This window comes from Nyctereutes procyonoides, unplaced genomic scaffold (assembly GCF_905146905.1).
Source record: "Nyctereutes procyonoides isolate TBG_1078 unplaced genomic scaffold, NYPRO_anot_genome, whole genome shotgun sequence".
Classification (NCBI taxonomy): domain Eukaryota; kingdom Metazoa; phylum Chordata; class Mammalia; order Carnivora; family Canidae; genus Nyctereutes; species Nyctereutes procyonoides.
In genome coordinates this window covers 8020922-8038817 of record NW_026575146.1, presented here as the reverse complement: position 1 = coordinate 8038817, position 17896 = coordinate 8020922, and the positions used below count along the sequence as shown (strand labels likewise).

Below are 17896 nucleotides of genomic sequence, written 5' to 3'. Positions count from 1 at the left end.
GCAGGAAAGAATATCCACTGGAAAAAAGTCTCTTCAAAAAATGGCATTGGGAATATTGAGCAGCCACATGCAGAAGAATGAAACTGGACCATTCTCTTACACCACACACAGAGATAAACTCAAAATGGTTTAAAGATCTAAATGTGAAACAAGAATCCATCAAAATCCTAGAGGAGAACACAGGCAACACCCTTTAGAATTTGGCCACAGCAACCTCTTGCAAGACCCATCTATGAAGGCAAGGGAAACAAAAGCAAAAATGCTCATCAAGATAAAAAGCTTCTGCACAGCAAAGAAAACAGTAACCAAAACTAAAAGACAGCCTACAGAATGGGAAAAGATATTTACAAATGATATATCAGATAAAGTTCTATAAAGAACTTATTCAAACTCAATATCCAAGAAACAATCTAGTCAAGAAATGGGCAGAAGACATGAACAGACATTTCTCCAAAAAAGATGTACACATGGCCAATAAGCACATGAAAAAATGCTCCACATCACTTGCCACCAGGGAAATACAAATCAAAGCCACAATGAGATACCACCTCACACCAGTGAGAATGGCTAAAATTAACAAGACCAGAAAACAACGGCTGTTGGAGAGGATGTGGGGAAAGGGAAACCTTCTTGCACCGTTGATGGGAATGCAAATTGGTACAGCCACTCTGGAAAACAGTGTGGAGGTTCTTCAAGAAGTTAAAAATAGAGATCCTCTATGACTCAGCAATTACACTACTGGATATTTACCCGAAAGATACAGATATAGTGATCCAAAGGGGCACATGCAGCAATGTCCACAATAGCTCAACTGTGGAAGAAGCCACAATATCCTTCAACAGATGAATAGAAAAAGATGTGATATATATACACTTTGGAATATTACTCAGCCATCAGAAAGGACGAATACCTACCATTTACATTGACATGGATGGAACTGGAGGGTATAAGGCTGAGTGAAATAAGTCAATTGGAGAAAGACAATATGGAGGCCAAGAAAAATTAAGGCCATCCCACCTAAAGTTTAGCATTAGCACGAGTACAGCCATCTTAGGCCCCTGTGAATAAGAGCTGAACTTTATGTGAAAAACTGCAGAATTTCCTCAATGTCCTCAGCAGGTAATCCCATATCAGAAAGACAACAGAGCCCGCGCCCATGGTAGAAAGTCCCATGTTAGAATGAGAACAGAGCTCAATGCCCTTGAAAGCCCCACATCAGAATGTAAACAGAACTTGGGAGAAATTCTTCCACCCCTTCTGAAAATCCCCTAGACCAGCCTATAAAAAACCCAGCTGTAACCCATTTCGGGGTCCAAGTCCCTGCTCCGCTGTGTCGGGCACACTTGGACCCAAGCTCGAGCTTGCTAATAAACCCTTGTGCGCTTGCATCGGTGTCGGCTCCTTGGTGGTTTCTTGGATTCGCAATCTTGGGCACAACACAATTATCATATGGTTTCACTCATATGTGGAATGTAAGAAATAGTGAAAGAGATCATAAGGGAAAGGAGGAAAACTGAGTGGGGAAAAATGAGAGAGGAAGACTCCTAACTCTGGGAAACAAAACAGGTTGCAGAAGGGGAGGTGGGTGAGGGATAGGGTAGCTGGGTGACAGGCATTAAGGAGGGCACATGACAAGATGAGCAGTGGGTGTTATACTATATGTTGGCAAATTGAATTTAAATAAAATATTTTAAAACGTGTAGTTTTATATAAACATTTTACAAAACTTTTTAGATACACTTAGCAAGGACACAGACCATAACCTCATTGTGACATAATTTAAGAACTGCTTTGGCGACATACACATTATCAGTTTATTACATAGACTCATATTTAATCTTCCCTTCTGGATCTTCTCCCACTGGAAAATAAAACCAACAAGATTTTCAGTATGATTCATTTTATTATACCATCAGAAAAACATTTCAAGGTTTACTGCTGATTTGTTTCAAAACAAACTGGCCTGAAACTTATATACTTTAATATCTAATGGTCACCAAAAAATGGGTAAGCATATAAAAAATTAACTTAGTACTCCAAATTCAATGCATAAGAATCTTTTCTATCTAAACCATTTTTTAAAAACTTCAGAACAATCTAAAAATCTGTTCATGTAAAGCACTTATGTATTAATATAGTTCAGTTGATTATGAATATCACAAATAGAAGTAAAAGATATCAGTTCTTCAAATACCATGTTTCATTTTGTTCAATTTTGGGTTTCCTACTATCCATTCCACAGGTCAATCAAAATACAAATGCGTGCAAAAGTTCAAGGAGAACAAAATTTACAATTAACTTATGAGGTAATCTTTACTTTCATTTTTCAAGTATCACAGTTCTAAGAAATGTCTCTTTCTAAGCATGTCTCATTTAAGAGGTTTGTTTTCAGAGCCCTTATTTCTAGAGCCCAAAACAAGTGAAATAAAATCCCATGCTTCCTTGAATATTAAATACCATGCAGCATAGCATTAAAACAATGTTAACTGACTTTAAAAGCAGAATCCTCTCATATTTTACTTTCTGACCAATTAAAAGTTCATTAAAACCGCTTAAAATTATGTTATTAAAATTCCAACATAAATATCTACAACTAGATTAATCCACTTATCTCCCAAACAATGTAGTGGGCAAAATGCCCAAAGAGAAAAGCATCCAGAGTGTACATAAATGAACACTGAGAAGCCATGTTTCCCAGAGCTGATGCAGAAGAGCTATGTGACTAAATTCACACACTGCTTTGTCTGGGGATGCAAAGTGTGGGTCGTATTTTTCTATGTAACTTAAGAGTTCCTAAAGCAAGTCAGAGCGGACCATCAAACTGAAATATTCCATACTTGCCACTGGTCAGCCAGTTGGGCTCAGAGGCCATGTACTGTTCAGCCTGCCCCGGCTGCAGCCCAACCTGAATCTCCGCTTTTAATGTTCGTATACTACAGAGAGGGGCAGGATGGAAGCCGTTCAAAGCCTGATGAAATGGAATGGTAAATTCCCACTTTCTATCACCTGTCAACTTCCTATAGTTCAAATCACCCTTGAATAAAATTAAATGTGCCTTCTGTAGTTCAGCATACAAGTCAGGAGCAACCTGAGACATTACACAGAATTCATGAGGCAGAGTCCAAAATATATGGTCATGGTAAACCCATTTGCCCATTTTAATATAATTTCCCCAGTCAACCCCACACTTGGACATCCACTTATGATTAGAACTTTTGACTTGTTCAATTAACCAGTTAAAATCATGGATAGTAGTATCAGAAACAAACCACGGAATAGTTTTTCCATAAAAATGGATCTCAGTAGCCAGCTGCGAGGACAACAAAAAGTCAGCTAAAACTAAATCTGTAACAAGTTCAAACCCAGAATTATCCAGAACAATATCAACTCTAGTAAGAGATGCTTTTTCTCTTGTTTTCTTGCAGTTGTTAAGCAGCGACCAAAGATGTTCCATGTCATTCACTAAAATCAGAGGTTTTAGTTCCTCTAAAGAATTTATTATATTGATTTTCTGAGAACTGGTTTCCCCGCCTGATAGAGACAGATCACACTTATTTCCCCACAGTGAAATCTGAAAAAGAAAAAGTACATAACTTTTACCCTTCTTTTGAATAACCAACAAAAAAGTCTATTACATAAAATGTGGGGGGAACAGTTGTTAAAACTATTCATAAAATTCATTTCCACAACACTCGATATAAAATAACCTTCAGATCTACACCTTCTCTAATAATACAAACACTGTGTTTACATCATGATGTATAAACCAGGTTAAGACAATGAAACATTTTATTGGTCACTATATAATAAATTTTTTAAAAAAAACTAGTTTGAATGAGGTTAATGACCTGGATGGCTTAAATGAGAATGATTTTGCATCTTGCAGACATTAGAATATTTCTCTGTAAATATTGTGATTGTGATTGTGATTCCCGGGTCCTGGGATCTAGTCCCACATCAGGTTCCCCTCGGGGAGCCTGCTTCTCCTTCTGCCTATGTCTCTGCCTCTCTATGTCTCTCATAAATAATAAGTAAAATCTTTTTTTTTTTTTAAGAGTTAAGAGATTTATTTATTTATTTATTTATTTATTTATTTATTTATTTATTTATTTATTTATTCATAGAGACAGAGAGAGAGAGACGCAGAGACACAGGCAGAGGGAGAAGCAGGCTCCATGCAGGGAGCCCGACATGGGACTTGATCCAAGGGTCTTCAGGATCACGCCCCGGGAAGCAGGCGGCGCTAAACTGCTGTGCCACTGGGGCTGCCGGTAAAATCTTAAAAAATAATAATAATAGTAAAATAAATAAAAATTCAAAGTCAAGAGAAAAAGAAGTTCCCTTTTCCCTCCCCAAACTGCTCAGTTTCTTTCAGTAGTTGTATAACTAGGACCAAGCAATCTCTTTGGTATTTAGTTCTCTTACTTGAAAAATAAAGAAATTGGGCAAAGTGATGTCTAAAGACCCTCCAACTCCAATCATGTATCATTCCACTTTAAATTGAAATGATACTGAGGCTTATTTTATAGAAGATGGTATGTAATTAAATTATGTGTTTAGGAGTACAGGCTCTAGAAACAGATAGGGGTTCAGATCCCAACATTTCTAGTTAATATACCATTATATATAATATATATTAATGTATATTGTAATATATATTTATATAGTATATAATGTAATAAATAATATAAATAGAAAGTTAATATAACTTTCTAGTTAATAACTGTTGGTCAATTATGTATGTTCTCTAAGGCTGAGCATCCACAACTGAAAAATGACATAACAGCACTTACCTTGTAGAGTTACTGTGAGAATTGACATAATACACTTATATAACTTTCTAGTTAATAACTGTTGGTCAATTATGTATGTTCTCTAAGGCTGAGCATCCACAACTGAAAAATGACATAACAGCACTTACCTTGTAGAGTTACTGTGAGAATTGACATAATACACTTAAGTAACATACACAATACCCAGTAAATATTTGCCAAAACAGACTCTACTCTTGTGTGATTCAAAATAAGAGGAAAATACACATCCTAAGAATATTATTTTAAATAATATTGTGGATGAATGAATAATAATATCATCTTATGAATAATAAGATAAATGGATGTTTTTCAGTGTGAGGCTTAATACTAAGTGTCCACCTGATGTGGAACACAGCAGTGTAGGCGACGGTACCCCTCAGCTGGCGTCAGGATCTCCGTCCACTGCCTGCACATCTCCCTCATGCCATCTTCCAGTTTGTAATTCCATGTTGATTTGTGCCATTATTTGTCCATATATATTCCCTCAAGATTACAGGTTCGATGATAGCAAGAACTGCTTGTTTTCCTTGCCATCACAAGCCCAGCATCCAGTCTGACAGAGCAGGCACTGAATTGTTCACTCTGTGGATGGTGGTGGTGTTCTGGCTTCTAAAAACAGATCAGTGTTCCCTGCAAACTAAAACACCTTCAGGTTTCTTGTGGGAAGTTAACCTGCTGGTCATCGTGAGGGCTAACAGAGGGAAACTTTGAAACTTTGGCCTCATTTATGCGGCCAAATTCAAGGACAGAAAACACAGTGGTATTTCTCCTTCTTTACAACTTACTAGACTCATGGGACAAAGATAAGTCAAAGGTCGCTCCCTGAAACAATGGGCCATCGAGGGGTAAAGACTGACTAGATACTGCTTTTTTTCCTTCTTTTTAAAATTCTAAACTGTGCATAAAGGATAGTTCCAGCGGGGGTGGAGTGGGGGAGTGGGGGGGTGGGGATAATTAGGCTTATTATTTAACAATACCCTGAAACAACTTTTCTTCCCAACTTAAAATAAGCCTTTCCTCTTAATCATGCACCTTACACTGCGTGTCCTTCAAGTTTTAACAGGATTCCACCATCTGTATTGTCAAAGTATTTCCAGAGTGCTGGTGCCATTTAAACTTCTTCTTGGTCCAGTCATCCCTCACCCAAGTTGCATTAGTAACAGACTTCCCCGTGTCTAGCCTTGTACCCTTTCCATGTGTCCCAAGAAGTAATCCTTGAAACATGTCGATCCTTCTTACTCCTCTGATGAAAATACTCTAATAGCTCCCCGATGATTGCAATGTGAGTAAAAATGCTTATGAGGCCTTCTGTGGCCCTTCCAGTCCTCTCATCTCACTTCGTTTCTGCAGAATCTACTTGCAGTTTCTCTCACAGACCTGCCAGGCTCCCACCTCAGGTACCCTGGCAGGAACGCTACCCCACACCTGCAATGTGACCCACTCCCTCACCTGTCTCGTGTCTTACCCCATCACCCTCTGAGGCTTAAAACTGCTTGGCAGCCCACTTAAAACTGCTCCCTTGCATCTCCCCCAACACCCCCATTCTCCTGCCCTGCTTTCTCTCTCTTTCTGGCATTTCCTAACAGCATCTCTTTCTGGAAAATGTTTTTAACTTTGTCTGGGAGATGAGGGCTGGGTATATTGTTGCATAAAACCACACATTTTCAAATAGTTCTGATTCTAATAACTCATCTTAAATCTCTTGAATGAGAACTAAAAACTAAACTTAATGCAAGACAGATGAAGAAATGTAATAAAATCATATTAAACAGGCCACTGACCACCTGAGTGTTTCCACCTGACAACAGCAGCATGCTAGCTCTTCTAGGCTCTGTGCTCCACGCTGACACAATTGAATCTACCTTCATTCTCACGTCAAATGACAAGGTAAATATGCCATCCTCATTTTACAGGTGAGAAAACTGTAGCTCAGACAGATTAAGTACCTTGCCTCAGGTCCAATAACAAAGTAACAGAACCAGCTTTCAAGCCCAAGGCAGGCTAGGCCAACCAAATGACTGTGAAATATTTTCTCTCAAGAATGACAGAAGCTATAAAGCCAGATGACTCCTGTGCCACTAAAATCACTTCCAACTGAAGATTTCAAAACTCATTTTCAGGGGCAGTCCAGGTGGCTCAGCAGTTTAGCGCCGTCAGCCCAGGGCATGATCCTGGAGACCCAGGATCAAGTCCCATGTCGGGCTGCCTGCATGGAGCTTGCTTCTCCCTCTGCCTGTGTCTCTGCCTCTCTCTCTCTCTCTCTCTTTCTGTGTCTCTCATGAGTAAATCAATAAAATCTTTAAGAAAAAAAAAAACATTTTCAGAGATTAGGTGGAAACACTATCACTAAAATGATAAAAAAAAAAGATCCATTATAACTTAAGTGACAATACATACATGTGCTTTGTTGTTAAATTAATACCATTTTTTAATTGAATATATGAATAGGCTCATGAGATTAATTATCACATTTACCTGAAGAAGTCGGAAAAATTCATCTTTCAGCTGATTTTCATCTAGGTCTTTGATAGCTGTTACCAACTCTTGTAGGTGAGTGCACAAAGCAACAATAGATTCCTGTGACTCAAAGAAATTTTGCTCTTTTGATTCTTTAAATACATCAAAGTCATCAATTGGTGGACTATAGGAGGAGAAAATCATTTAGGACAAACATTTATAAGACTCTGTACCTTCTTTTTTTTTTTAACATTTGGGTAATTGCAGTTTTTTTTAAAGGAAAGAGAATATTACTGGTAATAGACACTGTATCAAACATAAATCAGGTTACAGAAAAATAATTATCAAATTACACAAAATAAATCAATTTGATCAAATTACACAAAAATAAATCCCCAAACTCATTTTAGTTAACTGTCAGAAGTTCCCTGATCAAATATTTTACTGGAATTTGGAATAATTATACTGATATATCCATATCCATAATTATTTACCCAGTAAGGTTTCTAGAGCAAAAGGAGAAAGAAACAACTTTTCAAGATAACTGCCTTACTTTAACAAATATTTTTTGCATGCTAAATGTGGCAGGGTTTCACGAAACAAATATATGCATGTATTTGTATATAATATGATAATTACCAATAGAGTCAAACACATGGTACTATGGGAACACAACTAGCAAGAAATCAGAAAATATTAACATAAATTTTACTGTAATAACAAATTTTGACAAATTTTGACATATATGTAGTTTGTTGGGTTTTGACCAATGGTGATATACATGCCGGGGCTTTATGCTGTCCAATGAGATCAAATAATATTAATACTGACCTAATAACATATCTAGCAAGTATAAATAAGAACATCATAGACTTTACAGAACCAAATAGAAGAGACATTCAGATCAGCTGATCTTCTAAGTTAGCACCTCTTTCCATGGGTCATCCGCCTTAGGATAAAACCAATATGACTGATGTGAGACTCACTGAAAAAGCAAACACATACCAGGATTCATACATCCACACAATTGTGGTCTCCTTCCAGTCACCTGGGAAGCTACATCCTTACTCCAAGGATGCTGCCATTGCTCAAAGCACTTTTGGAATTTCCTTTAGAACCTGTGGCACATTACTGAACGTCCCATCAGTGATAGCACATCTTTATTTTCTAGAGTTAATCTGGAGCCAAGTCACTCGGAGAAATTTCAGTAGAGTGACAGGCGTAAATCAAATGGAGTAATAGATTTTCTATCAAAAACGAAGAATGACTAATAATGAGACTAATTTCTTTTTGAGACTTGTACACCGGCTCTGAAAGAAGTTCCAAAGAATTAAAAGATGACTTCAGCAATGGCAGCTTTGCTGAAATAAATTAGTTTCTCAAGGTGATTTAAAATGAATAAATAAAACCTTTACAAAGTGGGGAGGGGCCTGGGTGGCTCAGTCAGTTGAGCATCTGCCTTCAGCTCAGGTCATGATCCTGGGACAGAGTCCCCGCATCAGGCTCCCTGCTCACTGGGGAGCCTGCTCCTCCCTCCCACTTGTGCTCTCTCTCTTAGTATGTCTCTCTCTCTCAAAAAGTAAATAAAATCTTTAAAAAAAAAGTGACTTAAAAAGATAAAAATTATTTGGATGCATAGGTTCAAGAGTAGGGTGAGCAAACTGCAGCTCGCAGACCCATCGTGGCCCACTCTGTTTTGTATGACCTGTAAGCTAAGAATGATTTTTATACTTCTGAATGGTTGAAAAAGGATTATTTTAAAACACATGAAATTCAAATTTCAGTGTCCATAAAGAACATTTATTGACACACAGCCATGCTTGTTCATTTACACACTATCTGTGGCTGCTTTGCACTGCAAGGACAGAGCCAAGGAGCTGCAACAAAGACCATGTGGCCCCCAGAGTCTAAAGTATTTACTATTCTGCCCTTTACAGAACAATTTGCCAATCCTTGTTCTACTGTTTTATTAGTCAATCATTAAAGTCACAACTTATATTAAGAGTGAGCCTTATTCCTTGTATTTAGTAAACTCCTACACTTATATATGATTTCTGATTCTAAAAGTGTTTGCTATTTTAGAATCTACTAAAGCTGTATATGTGCACAAACTATGACCAGGTATTCCAGTCCTAGATTACACCCAACAGAAATACATGTGTGTGCTCACCAAAAACATGTGCTAAAGTGTTTGTAGCAGTATTCTTCATAATAACCCCATGCTGGGAACTACTCAAATATCCATCAACAATAGAATAAACAGACTGTGATATATGCATATAATGTAATCTGATGTAACAATAAAAATTATTTACATTTATATGCAAAAATATGGGTGAATCCTGACAATGTACACTGAATGAAAGAGACCAGACACAAAATTATCTCCAAAATAATTTCATAATTAATTTTCACTAATTTTAAATGTAGTTTTTAAAACAGGCAAAACTAACACAGGTCAGGATATGTTATCCTTGAGGGGTGGGAATGGCAGGATGGAATGGGGCCATAGGGGAGGCTTCTTTGGGTCCTAGTAAGGCTCTGCCTCTTGATCTGGGTGCTTGGGACGTTAAGTGTGTTCTAGTAAAGATTGTTGAACACTTAAGATACGTTCTGGATATACATTATACTTTATTAAAAGCTTTAAAAATGTCTGCTATTTTCTTTGTACTTTTATTTTTCAATATCTGAAGTACATTCACTTAATCTATTTAAATTTTGCATACGGCTGATGCTTTAAGTCTTAATTTAGACCTGCAGATTACTTACCTATTTAACTCTTTTTTTTTAAGATTTTATTTATTTATTCATGAGAGACAGAGACAGAGACAGAGACAGAGACAGAGAGAGAGAGAGAGAGAGAGAGAGAGAAGCAGGCTCCATGCAGGGAGCCCGTGGGACTCGATCCCAGGTCTCCAGGATCAGGCCCTGAGCTGAAGGCAGCACTAAACCGCTGAGCCACCCGGGCTGCCCAACCTATTTAACTCTTATAAAAACTATAAAACATGCGTCTTGGCAAAGAAAATTAGAAGTATATTTCAGTGTAAGGGGCAAAATCAACATAAACATGTCTTAAAGCTAATATGTACTTTGGGAGCCTAGAAAAGTAAAGATCCTATTTTGGTCACTGGAGTTATCACAGGCCCAGGAGAGGAATTCCTTCTATGAATTGGACATTTAAAAATATTCAGCACTAGTTCTCCTATAGGATATATCTTCCAGGGATCCCTGGGTGGCGCAGCGGTTTGACGCCTGCCTTTGGCCCGGGGCGCGATCCTGGAGACCCGGGATCGAATCCCACGTCGGGCTCCCGGTTCATGGAGCCTGCTTCTCCCTCTGCCTGTGTCTCTGCCTCTCTCTCTCTCTCTCTGTGTGTGACTATCATAAAAAAAAAAAAAAAAAAAAGGATATATCTTCTACACATAGACCTAAAACCTGAGTTCTGCTACAAATTTCCTGACTTTTGAGTGTCAGCCACAGAGATCACTTGAGGAGAGCTCTAACATTCTTGTTCCTGCAACTTAAAGCTATATTTTGCCTTGACCCCTTTTAATAAAGCTCTTCCTGAACCAGTGGGTATATCAAGCCAGGATGTCCAGAATCTCCCTGAGGCATGGAAAGAAAAACTGATGCCCAGGCCCTACTGCAAATAAATTAAACCATTGGTGTTTATTTTAATATAATGATTTCAAACCCTGCATGTTAAAAAAAAAAATTTCTCCTCTAACTAGGTTATAAATGTGCAGCTAGATTTGTAAACTTCTACCCTAAATTTTTAAATTCTGAACCTAATGTACCTCCAAAATCAAACTTAGAAACATATTCCTTTTAGCTTTCTATCTTCCAGACTCCCTCAATCCCACACAGGGAGCTACCCCATGTTTCAACAGTTCAGCAGCTTTGACTCATACCATGGATATTTTCCAGATTTATGAAACCATCACCCAGAATTTCAGACTCATCTTAGTCCCTGACAGACATCCAAATCTGCTACTTGAAAAAAGAAGGTTTAATGAGGGCTCTAAGCAGATTTACACAGACCAAGGTCAAGTAATGGCTTTACCATTTACCAGCCATGTATCCATGTAACCCCAGGTAACTTATTAATAACATCATCAGACCTCAGTTTCCTCAACTGTAAAATGAAAACCATAATTAATATCTACACTTCAGTGGGCTGCAAAGTAACTGGAACATAGCTGGTGTCTAAAACATGACAGATCCTAGTATTAGCTATCATCTTGCTTAAGTGCCTCCCCTGTGTCAGGCAATGTGCTACATTTTTAATAGTGTATATACTTTGCTTTTAAAGCAAAAGTTTTAAAACACATTTATTCAGCAGTGGTTGCAGAGTGAGACACAACTAATTAATTAAATACACTTATTCAGCAAAAACAAGCTGTCACTTTAAAAAATAATTTCTAAAGATTTAGATAGAAAAAGCTAATGAATAGACTCAACTTGTTTCCCCAAATATTTATTTTATTTTATTATTAGTGCTGATTTGACCAATTGTTCTAAATTATCCTTTCCTATGTTTTGAACTACTACCAAAGAATTTCTTTTAGCAAACCTGTATTTTTTAACCAATGACCTAAAAGGATGATACACATTTTCTTCTGCTTTCTAAATCGGTTCTATATCAGAATTTTCCTAGGAAAAATAAAATTAGTATAAACAAGCCTATAAAAAGTAATTCTGATTCGTGTTTAACTTTTAAAGTCTGTCTGTAATCTAGCCATTAAAAAAAAGGGGGGCTAAGAATTAAGGTAGTGCAAAAAACACTGTAGTGATCACATTTCTGTTGACTTCTTACCCCAAATTAACTGACATATTATCTATTTTTATAAATAATTTAATAAATAATTTGATGTTATGTACTTACCTCCTTTGTCCTGTCTTGTTTTACAGAAATAATTATTTGAATAGTGAAAGGGAATAGAAGGGAAGGGAGAAGAAATGGGTAGGAAATATCAGAAAGGGAGACAGAACATGAAGACTCCTAACTCTGGGAAACGAACTAGGGGTGGTAGAAGGGGAGGAGGGTGGGGGGTGGGGGTGAATGGGTGACGGGCACTGAGGGGGGCACTTGACGGGATGAGCACTGGGTGTTATTCTGTATGTTGGCAAACTGAACACCAATAAAAAATAAATTTATTATTTAAAAAAAGAAATAATTATTTGAAATTAACATTTTTTGTTCAGGAAATATAATTTTACTCTAAAACTAAGTCTTCATGAGAATTTTTAATTAGTTCCCATTTCAGATATTATAACCTTTTAAAAAAATTCTTTTTTTTTGGTATTTTTTTTATTGGAGTTCGATTTGCCTTTTTTTTGTATTTTTTTATTGGAGTTTGAAAAAAATTCATTTTTAATAATCTCTATATTGAATGTGAGGCTGGAACTTACAACCCTGAGATCAAGAGTCACATGCTCTATCAAACAAGCCAACCAGGCACCCCCGGATATTATATTAAGATATAATTGCCAAGAATCTATTATATCAATAACATTTGCAGAAATGTCCAATACTGCCACTAGTATCTGTTGAACTGAATTCTCGCTTCCACTGGTTTTTATTTTTAAACTTATCATTTTATAATTTCAAAAAAGCATTAAGTCATCTAAACATTTATAATTTGATGTTATGTACTTACCTCTGGATAATTGCTTCATGAATTCTACGATACATGTAGCATTCTACAAACAACCAAGGTGAGTAAAACCACCTGGGTTTTCCATCATTTTCATTTAAAAGACTCTGCTGATATTCTAGGTACTGATTCCATATGTCAGTATCAATAAACTTCTCAACAAAGGGGATTATTGGTTTATCTGTTTGCAATTCATTTCGTAATTTAGAAAGAAGAGAAATTGCTTTCTTTTCAGCTTCTGTGCCTTTCTGCAGAAAAATGAAAAAAATTTATATACCTAAAATATATAAATAATCCATAAATATATAACTCATATATGTAAACAGTTAATTTATATAGGAATAAGTCCTCTACCATAAAACATTTTTAAGGTCTTTTTTTTTTTTCATTTTTAAGGTCTTAAAGAAGGAAAAAAAATACTAGCTTTCCAAACTACATTTCATGTCTTTTACAAACCATTATAAACACTGAAATTCAGAATTCTTCAGTTGAAAAGCAAAGAACACACACATTATCCTGTCTTATCGATTCTATCCTTTTTTTTTTTTTTTTAAGTTTCTTCTTAGGAACCCTTTGGTTCTTATCTTCTAGAGGCAAGATCTTTACCACAGAAGGAAAATAGCTATTGTGTTTCTGTTAAAGAGTTAACGAGAAAAAAAAAAAAAGAGTTAACGAAAAATTAAACTGAAAACACGGTATTACCTCTCCATGTTTCTCAAAAAATTCACTTTTATGTCGATGCAATGTATCAATAGCCCTGGTTAAGATCTGTGGTATTCTGTCTTTAATTGTAAGATATGCAAACGATCTAGAAAAGAGAGCCACATACACAGTACATTACTTAGCGTTATCATCAGCGGATTGGCCACCTTCCAGTTTCATTTGAATCAAAATTCCGTTTCATACAAGTATTATAAAGTAAGTCACCGTTGTTCAACTACTATATTAAGACATAGGAAAATCCTGAAACTTTGCTGATTTTACAGGTCATGAAAGCTAAACAGCCTTTGTACCTCTAATCTCAGATTCTCCCCTTGAGTCTGTTCCATGATTTTTTTTTAAATAAAGATTTTATTTATCTATTCATGAGACACAGAGAGAGAGGCAGAGACACAGGCAGAGGGAGCAGCAGGCTCCTTGCTGGGAGCCCGACGTGGGACTTGATCCCAGGTCTCCAGAATCATGCCCTGGGCCAAAGGCAGGCACTAAACCGCTGAGCCACCCAGGGATCCCGTTTCGTGATTCTTATCTTTCCCATTCTATTCCTCTTATTTTCTCGAATAAGAAACTAACTTAACAATGCGATAAGACAGAAAAAGGACTTATCCTAAAAAAAGAAAACTAAAAGAATTGATCCGCAAATTTAAACAGGCTCTTGTGGGCAGCCCTGGTGGCTCAGCGGCCCTCCAGCCCGGCGCGTGATCCTGGAGACGCAGGATCGAGTCCCATGTCAGGCTCCCTGCATAAAGCCTGCTTCTCCCTATGCCTGTGTCTCTGCTTCTCTCTCTTTCTCCTCTCTGTGTATTCTCATGAATAAATAAATAAAATCTTAAAAAAAAAACAGGCTCTTGTGCCAGGTTTATTATTTAGTAGGTGACTTCATATACTTAGATGAATGAGGCAATGGATGTAAACCTGCATGAAAGCCTCTAATGTGCTAGAATATAAAGATAGTTATGAACCTGCTTCTCTCTTTTTAGTCTATGTTCTTAGCCAATTTTAATTCTCCTCAAAGTTTTTTTTTTTTTTCTCCTGCCTTTTCTACCTACACAGTGACTTCATCCAATCCATCCCACTCTGCCCCCAAACAAAATTAAGGCAGGTTACCATCACACTCTCCCAACCAAAAAATTAGGAGACTTTCCAGAAGCGCCAAAGAATGAAAAAGCTAGAGGAAAAACTTGAGACTTGCATTTAAAAAAAAAAAAAAAAAGGATACTCTTGATTCTTGGCATACAAAAATCAAAATTTACAGATCATTTTATATACAATGAATTTTTTTTTAAATTTTTTTTTTTATTTATTTATGATAGTCACAGAGAGAGAGAGAGGCAGAGACACAGGCAGAGGGAGAAGCAGGCTCCATGCACCGGGAGCCCGACGTGGGATTCGATCCCGGGTCTCCAGGATCGCGCCCCGGGCCAAAGGCAGGCGCCAAACCGCTGCGCCACCCAGGGATCCCTATACAATGAATTTTTAAGCAAATGCATAAGATTCAGTTAGAAAATTAGACTTAAAAAAAAAAAAAAAAAGAGGGATCCCTGGGTGGCGCAGCGGTTTAGCGCCTGCCTTAGGCCCAGGGCGCGATCCTGGAGACCCGGGATCGAATCCCACGTCGGGCTCCCGGTGCATGGAGCCTGCTTCTCCCTCTGCCTGTGTCTCTGCCTCTCTCTCTCTCTCTCCCTGTGTGACTATCATAAATAAATAAAAATAAAAAGAAAGAAAGAAAGAAAGAAAGAAAGAAAGAAAGAAAGAAAGAAAGAAAGAAAGAAAGAAAGAAAGAAAGAAAGAAAGAAAGAAAGAAAAAGAAAATTAGACTTTGGGGGACGCCTGGGTGGCTCAGCGGTTGAGCGGCCGCCTTCGGCCCAGGGCGTGATCCTGGAGACCCGGGATCGAGTCCCACGTCGGGCTCCTTACAAGGAGCCCGCTTCTCCCTCTGCCTCTCTCTCTCATGAATAAATAAATAAAATCTTTAAAAAAAAAAAAATCAGACTTCGGTAAGTGATGAAATTCTGTGCATCTTTAGAGCACAAAACTTAGGTTATCAGTTCATGTATATCTTCAGATCACCCAAGTGCAGTAGTTAAATCTTGAGGGAGTCAAAAGTTATAGGCAGGTTTCCCAGCAAAGGGGGAAAGAGGGGTGTCAGGGACCCCTAACCTCAACCCGCCACCACCTTGCCTAAGAGTCAACGGTACTAGATTTCCTCAGAGCTTCCTCAAAGGCCTGCATCTGGGAGGGTGAAGTCCCAGGTCAGAGACCAGGGTAGAGCCAGAGGAACCCAGCGCTCAACATTTAAGGTTCCGCGCACCCCCTATAATATATTTTGCACGACGGACCCGCGGGTCTGCTCAAATTCTGGGCCACTCGAGCCCCTCCAGCCTCAGCCTTACTCTTGACAAGGTCAATGTCCTGAGTGCTCTCCCCGTGCGCGCGCGCGCGCGAGCCTCAAGACGAATCTCAAAGACCAACTCGGCCGCCCAGTCTATACGAACACACATTTTTAATGCCCCTCCACAACCTCATCCAGAAATGTGTGACACGACGCGTAGAAGGGGGAAGAGCTGCAGGCACCGGACAGCGACATCACCCATTAGTCTCCACGGCCCTGGGAAGAAACCCATTTATTCCCCCGACAAATCTGAGGTTCCTGACTTCTGCAGAGAATTTTAGCCTCCCCCAAAAGAGCGCTTAGTTAGAGCAAAATAGAAAATGATCACAGCCTCGGCGCTGGGACACCCCGAAAGGGGACAGAAGAGGCTTAAGCTCTGAGACGCTCATGAAAAGTCTTAAAAAAAAAAAAAAAAAAGGGGGGATCCCTGGGTGGCGCAGTGGTTTGGCGCCTGCCTTTGGCCCAGGGCGCGATTCTGGAGACCCGGGATCGAATCCCACGTCTGGCTCCCGGTGCATGGAGCCTGCTTCTCCTTCTGCCTGTGTCTCTGCCTCTCTCTCTCTCTCTCTCACTGTGTGCCTATCATAAATAAATTAAAAAAAAAAAATTTAAAAAAAAAAAAAAGGAAAGAGCAGCATGGGATGGGGTCGCTTCAAAGACAGACAAGCTGTTTAACGGGAAGGGAGGCCAACGCCTCCCAAAAGGCCCGAAGAAGGACGCAGGGGGAAGCGGGGTGACCGGAGGACTCCGGCAGGGCGCGCGGGCGGCGGCCGGCGCTCGGCCACACGGCTAGAGCCGATCCGAGTCGGGTCCCCGGCGGGCAGTCGCGGCCCGCGGCCCGCAGCCCGCAGCCCGCAGCCCGCCCCGCGCCCCGGGCCGCCGAGCGGGGGGCGCCGAGCAGACGCGCCGGGCAGCAGCGGGGCCGGACGGCGGCACCGGGGCCCCGCGGCCCGCCGCACTCCCCCGATGGTTACCCAGAGGCTGCCGGCGACGCCCGGCTTCCCGCAGAAGCGGGGAGGAGGAAGAGCAGCGGAGGGACTGCGCGAGGAAAGCGACACGAACCCTACGTCCCGTCCCGAGAGGGACGCCGGGGACCCGGCCATCGCTGCCGCCGCCCGCGTCGCACCCGCCGCAGGGAGGGAGGCGGTCCCGGAGCGGAGGAGGAGCCGGGAGAGGGAGGGGCCGGGGCTTAAAAAAAATGCGTTTGAATAAAGAAACTTTATTTAGCGCCCGTGGAAGAGACAAACAACGGCCGGCTGGAGGACGCGGAGGTCTTCCGGGGACGAGGGCGGGGACAGCGGAGGGCGACGAGAGCAGCGGAATAAGGAAGCGGGCGGAGGCGGAAGCAAGCAGGGACCGGGAGGTCCCTGGCACGAGGGAGCGGAAAAGGTCGCGGCGACGCGGGTCACGTGGTCCGCCGGTCACGTGGCCCCGGCGGCTCACGCTCCGCAGGGCCTGGCGTTCTGTGCGCCTGCGCAGTGCGGGCGCCGGGAGGGCCGCGGGAGCGGCGGTGCAGGCTGCGGGAAGCGGGAGGTGCGGGTGCTGTTGCTCTTCTCTCACCTGCCGCGGGGTCGCGGAAGCTTGCGCGCTTGGCACGTCCCTCTTCTTTTCCGGCGGAGAGGTTAGTGCACTGCTTTTCCCCGGTAGCTTGTATGGTTCCCTCACCACGGGCCTCACCTTTGATCGCGGCCGCTCGGAACCGCTGGGGTCACAGGTTCCACCGGAACCGCTGCGGTGATCTTTGGTTGACTTAGCTGGGACTGAAGCACGCAGTCCACAAACACTCACTGAACCTTTTTTTGAGCCAGTGCATAGCGCCTACCGCAAAGATTTTTTTTTTTTTATAAAATTGAGTT

The 17896-nt window shown here is 40.3% G+C and overlaps 2 protein-coding genes across 2 annotated transcripts in view; one reads left to right on the top strand and one right to left on the bottom strand.

Moving 5' to 3' along the window:
- Window positions 1-1883: 1883 nt before the first annotated feature.
- Window positions 1884-17213, bottom strand: ARMT1 (acidic residue methyltransferase 1). Its single transcript, XM_055311542.1, has 5 exons — window positions 17103-17213; window positions 13631-13736; window positions 12932-13176; window positions 7290-7455; window positions 1884-3571 (listed from the first exon to the last, which is right to left on the bottom strand). Exons 1-5 carry the CDS (start codon window positions 17141-17143, stop codon window positions 2804-2806), a joined length of 1326 nt encoding a protein of 441 aa, XP_055167517.1. The 5' UTR covers window positions 17144-17213; the 3' UTR covers window positions 1884-2803.
- A 321-nt stretch (window positions 17214-17534) lies between these two features.
- Window positions 17535-17896, top strand: part of RMND1 (required for meiotic nuclear division 1 homolog) — a 50944-nt gene continuing 50582 nt past the window's right edge. Inside the window, exon 1 of the mRNA XM_055310045.1 lies at window positions 17535-17661. The gene's annotated coding sequence lies outside the window, so the exon portion shown is untranslated. The remainder of the gene's footprint in view (window positions 17662-17896) is intronic.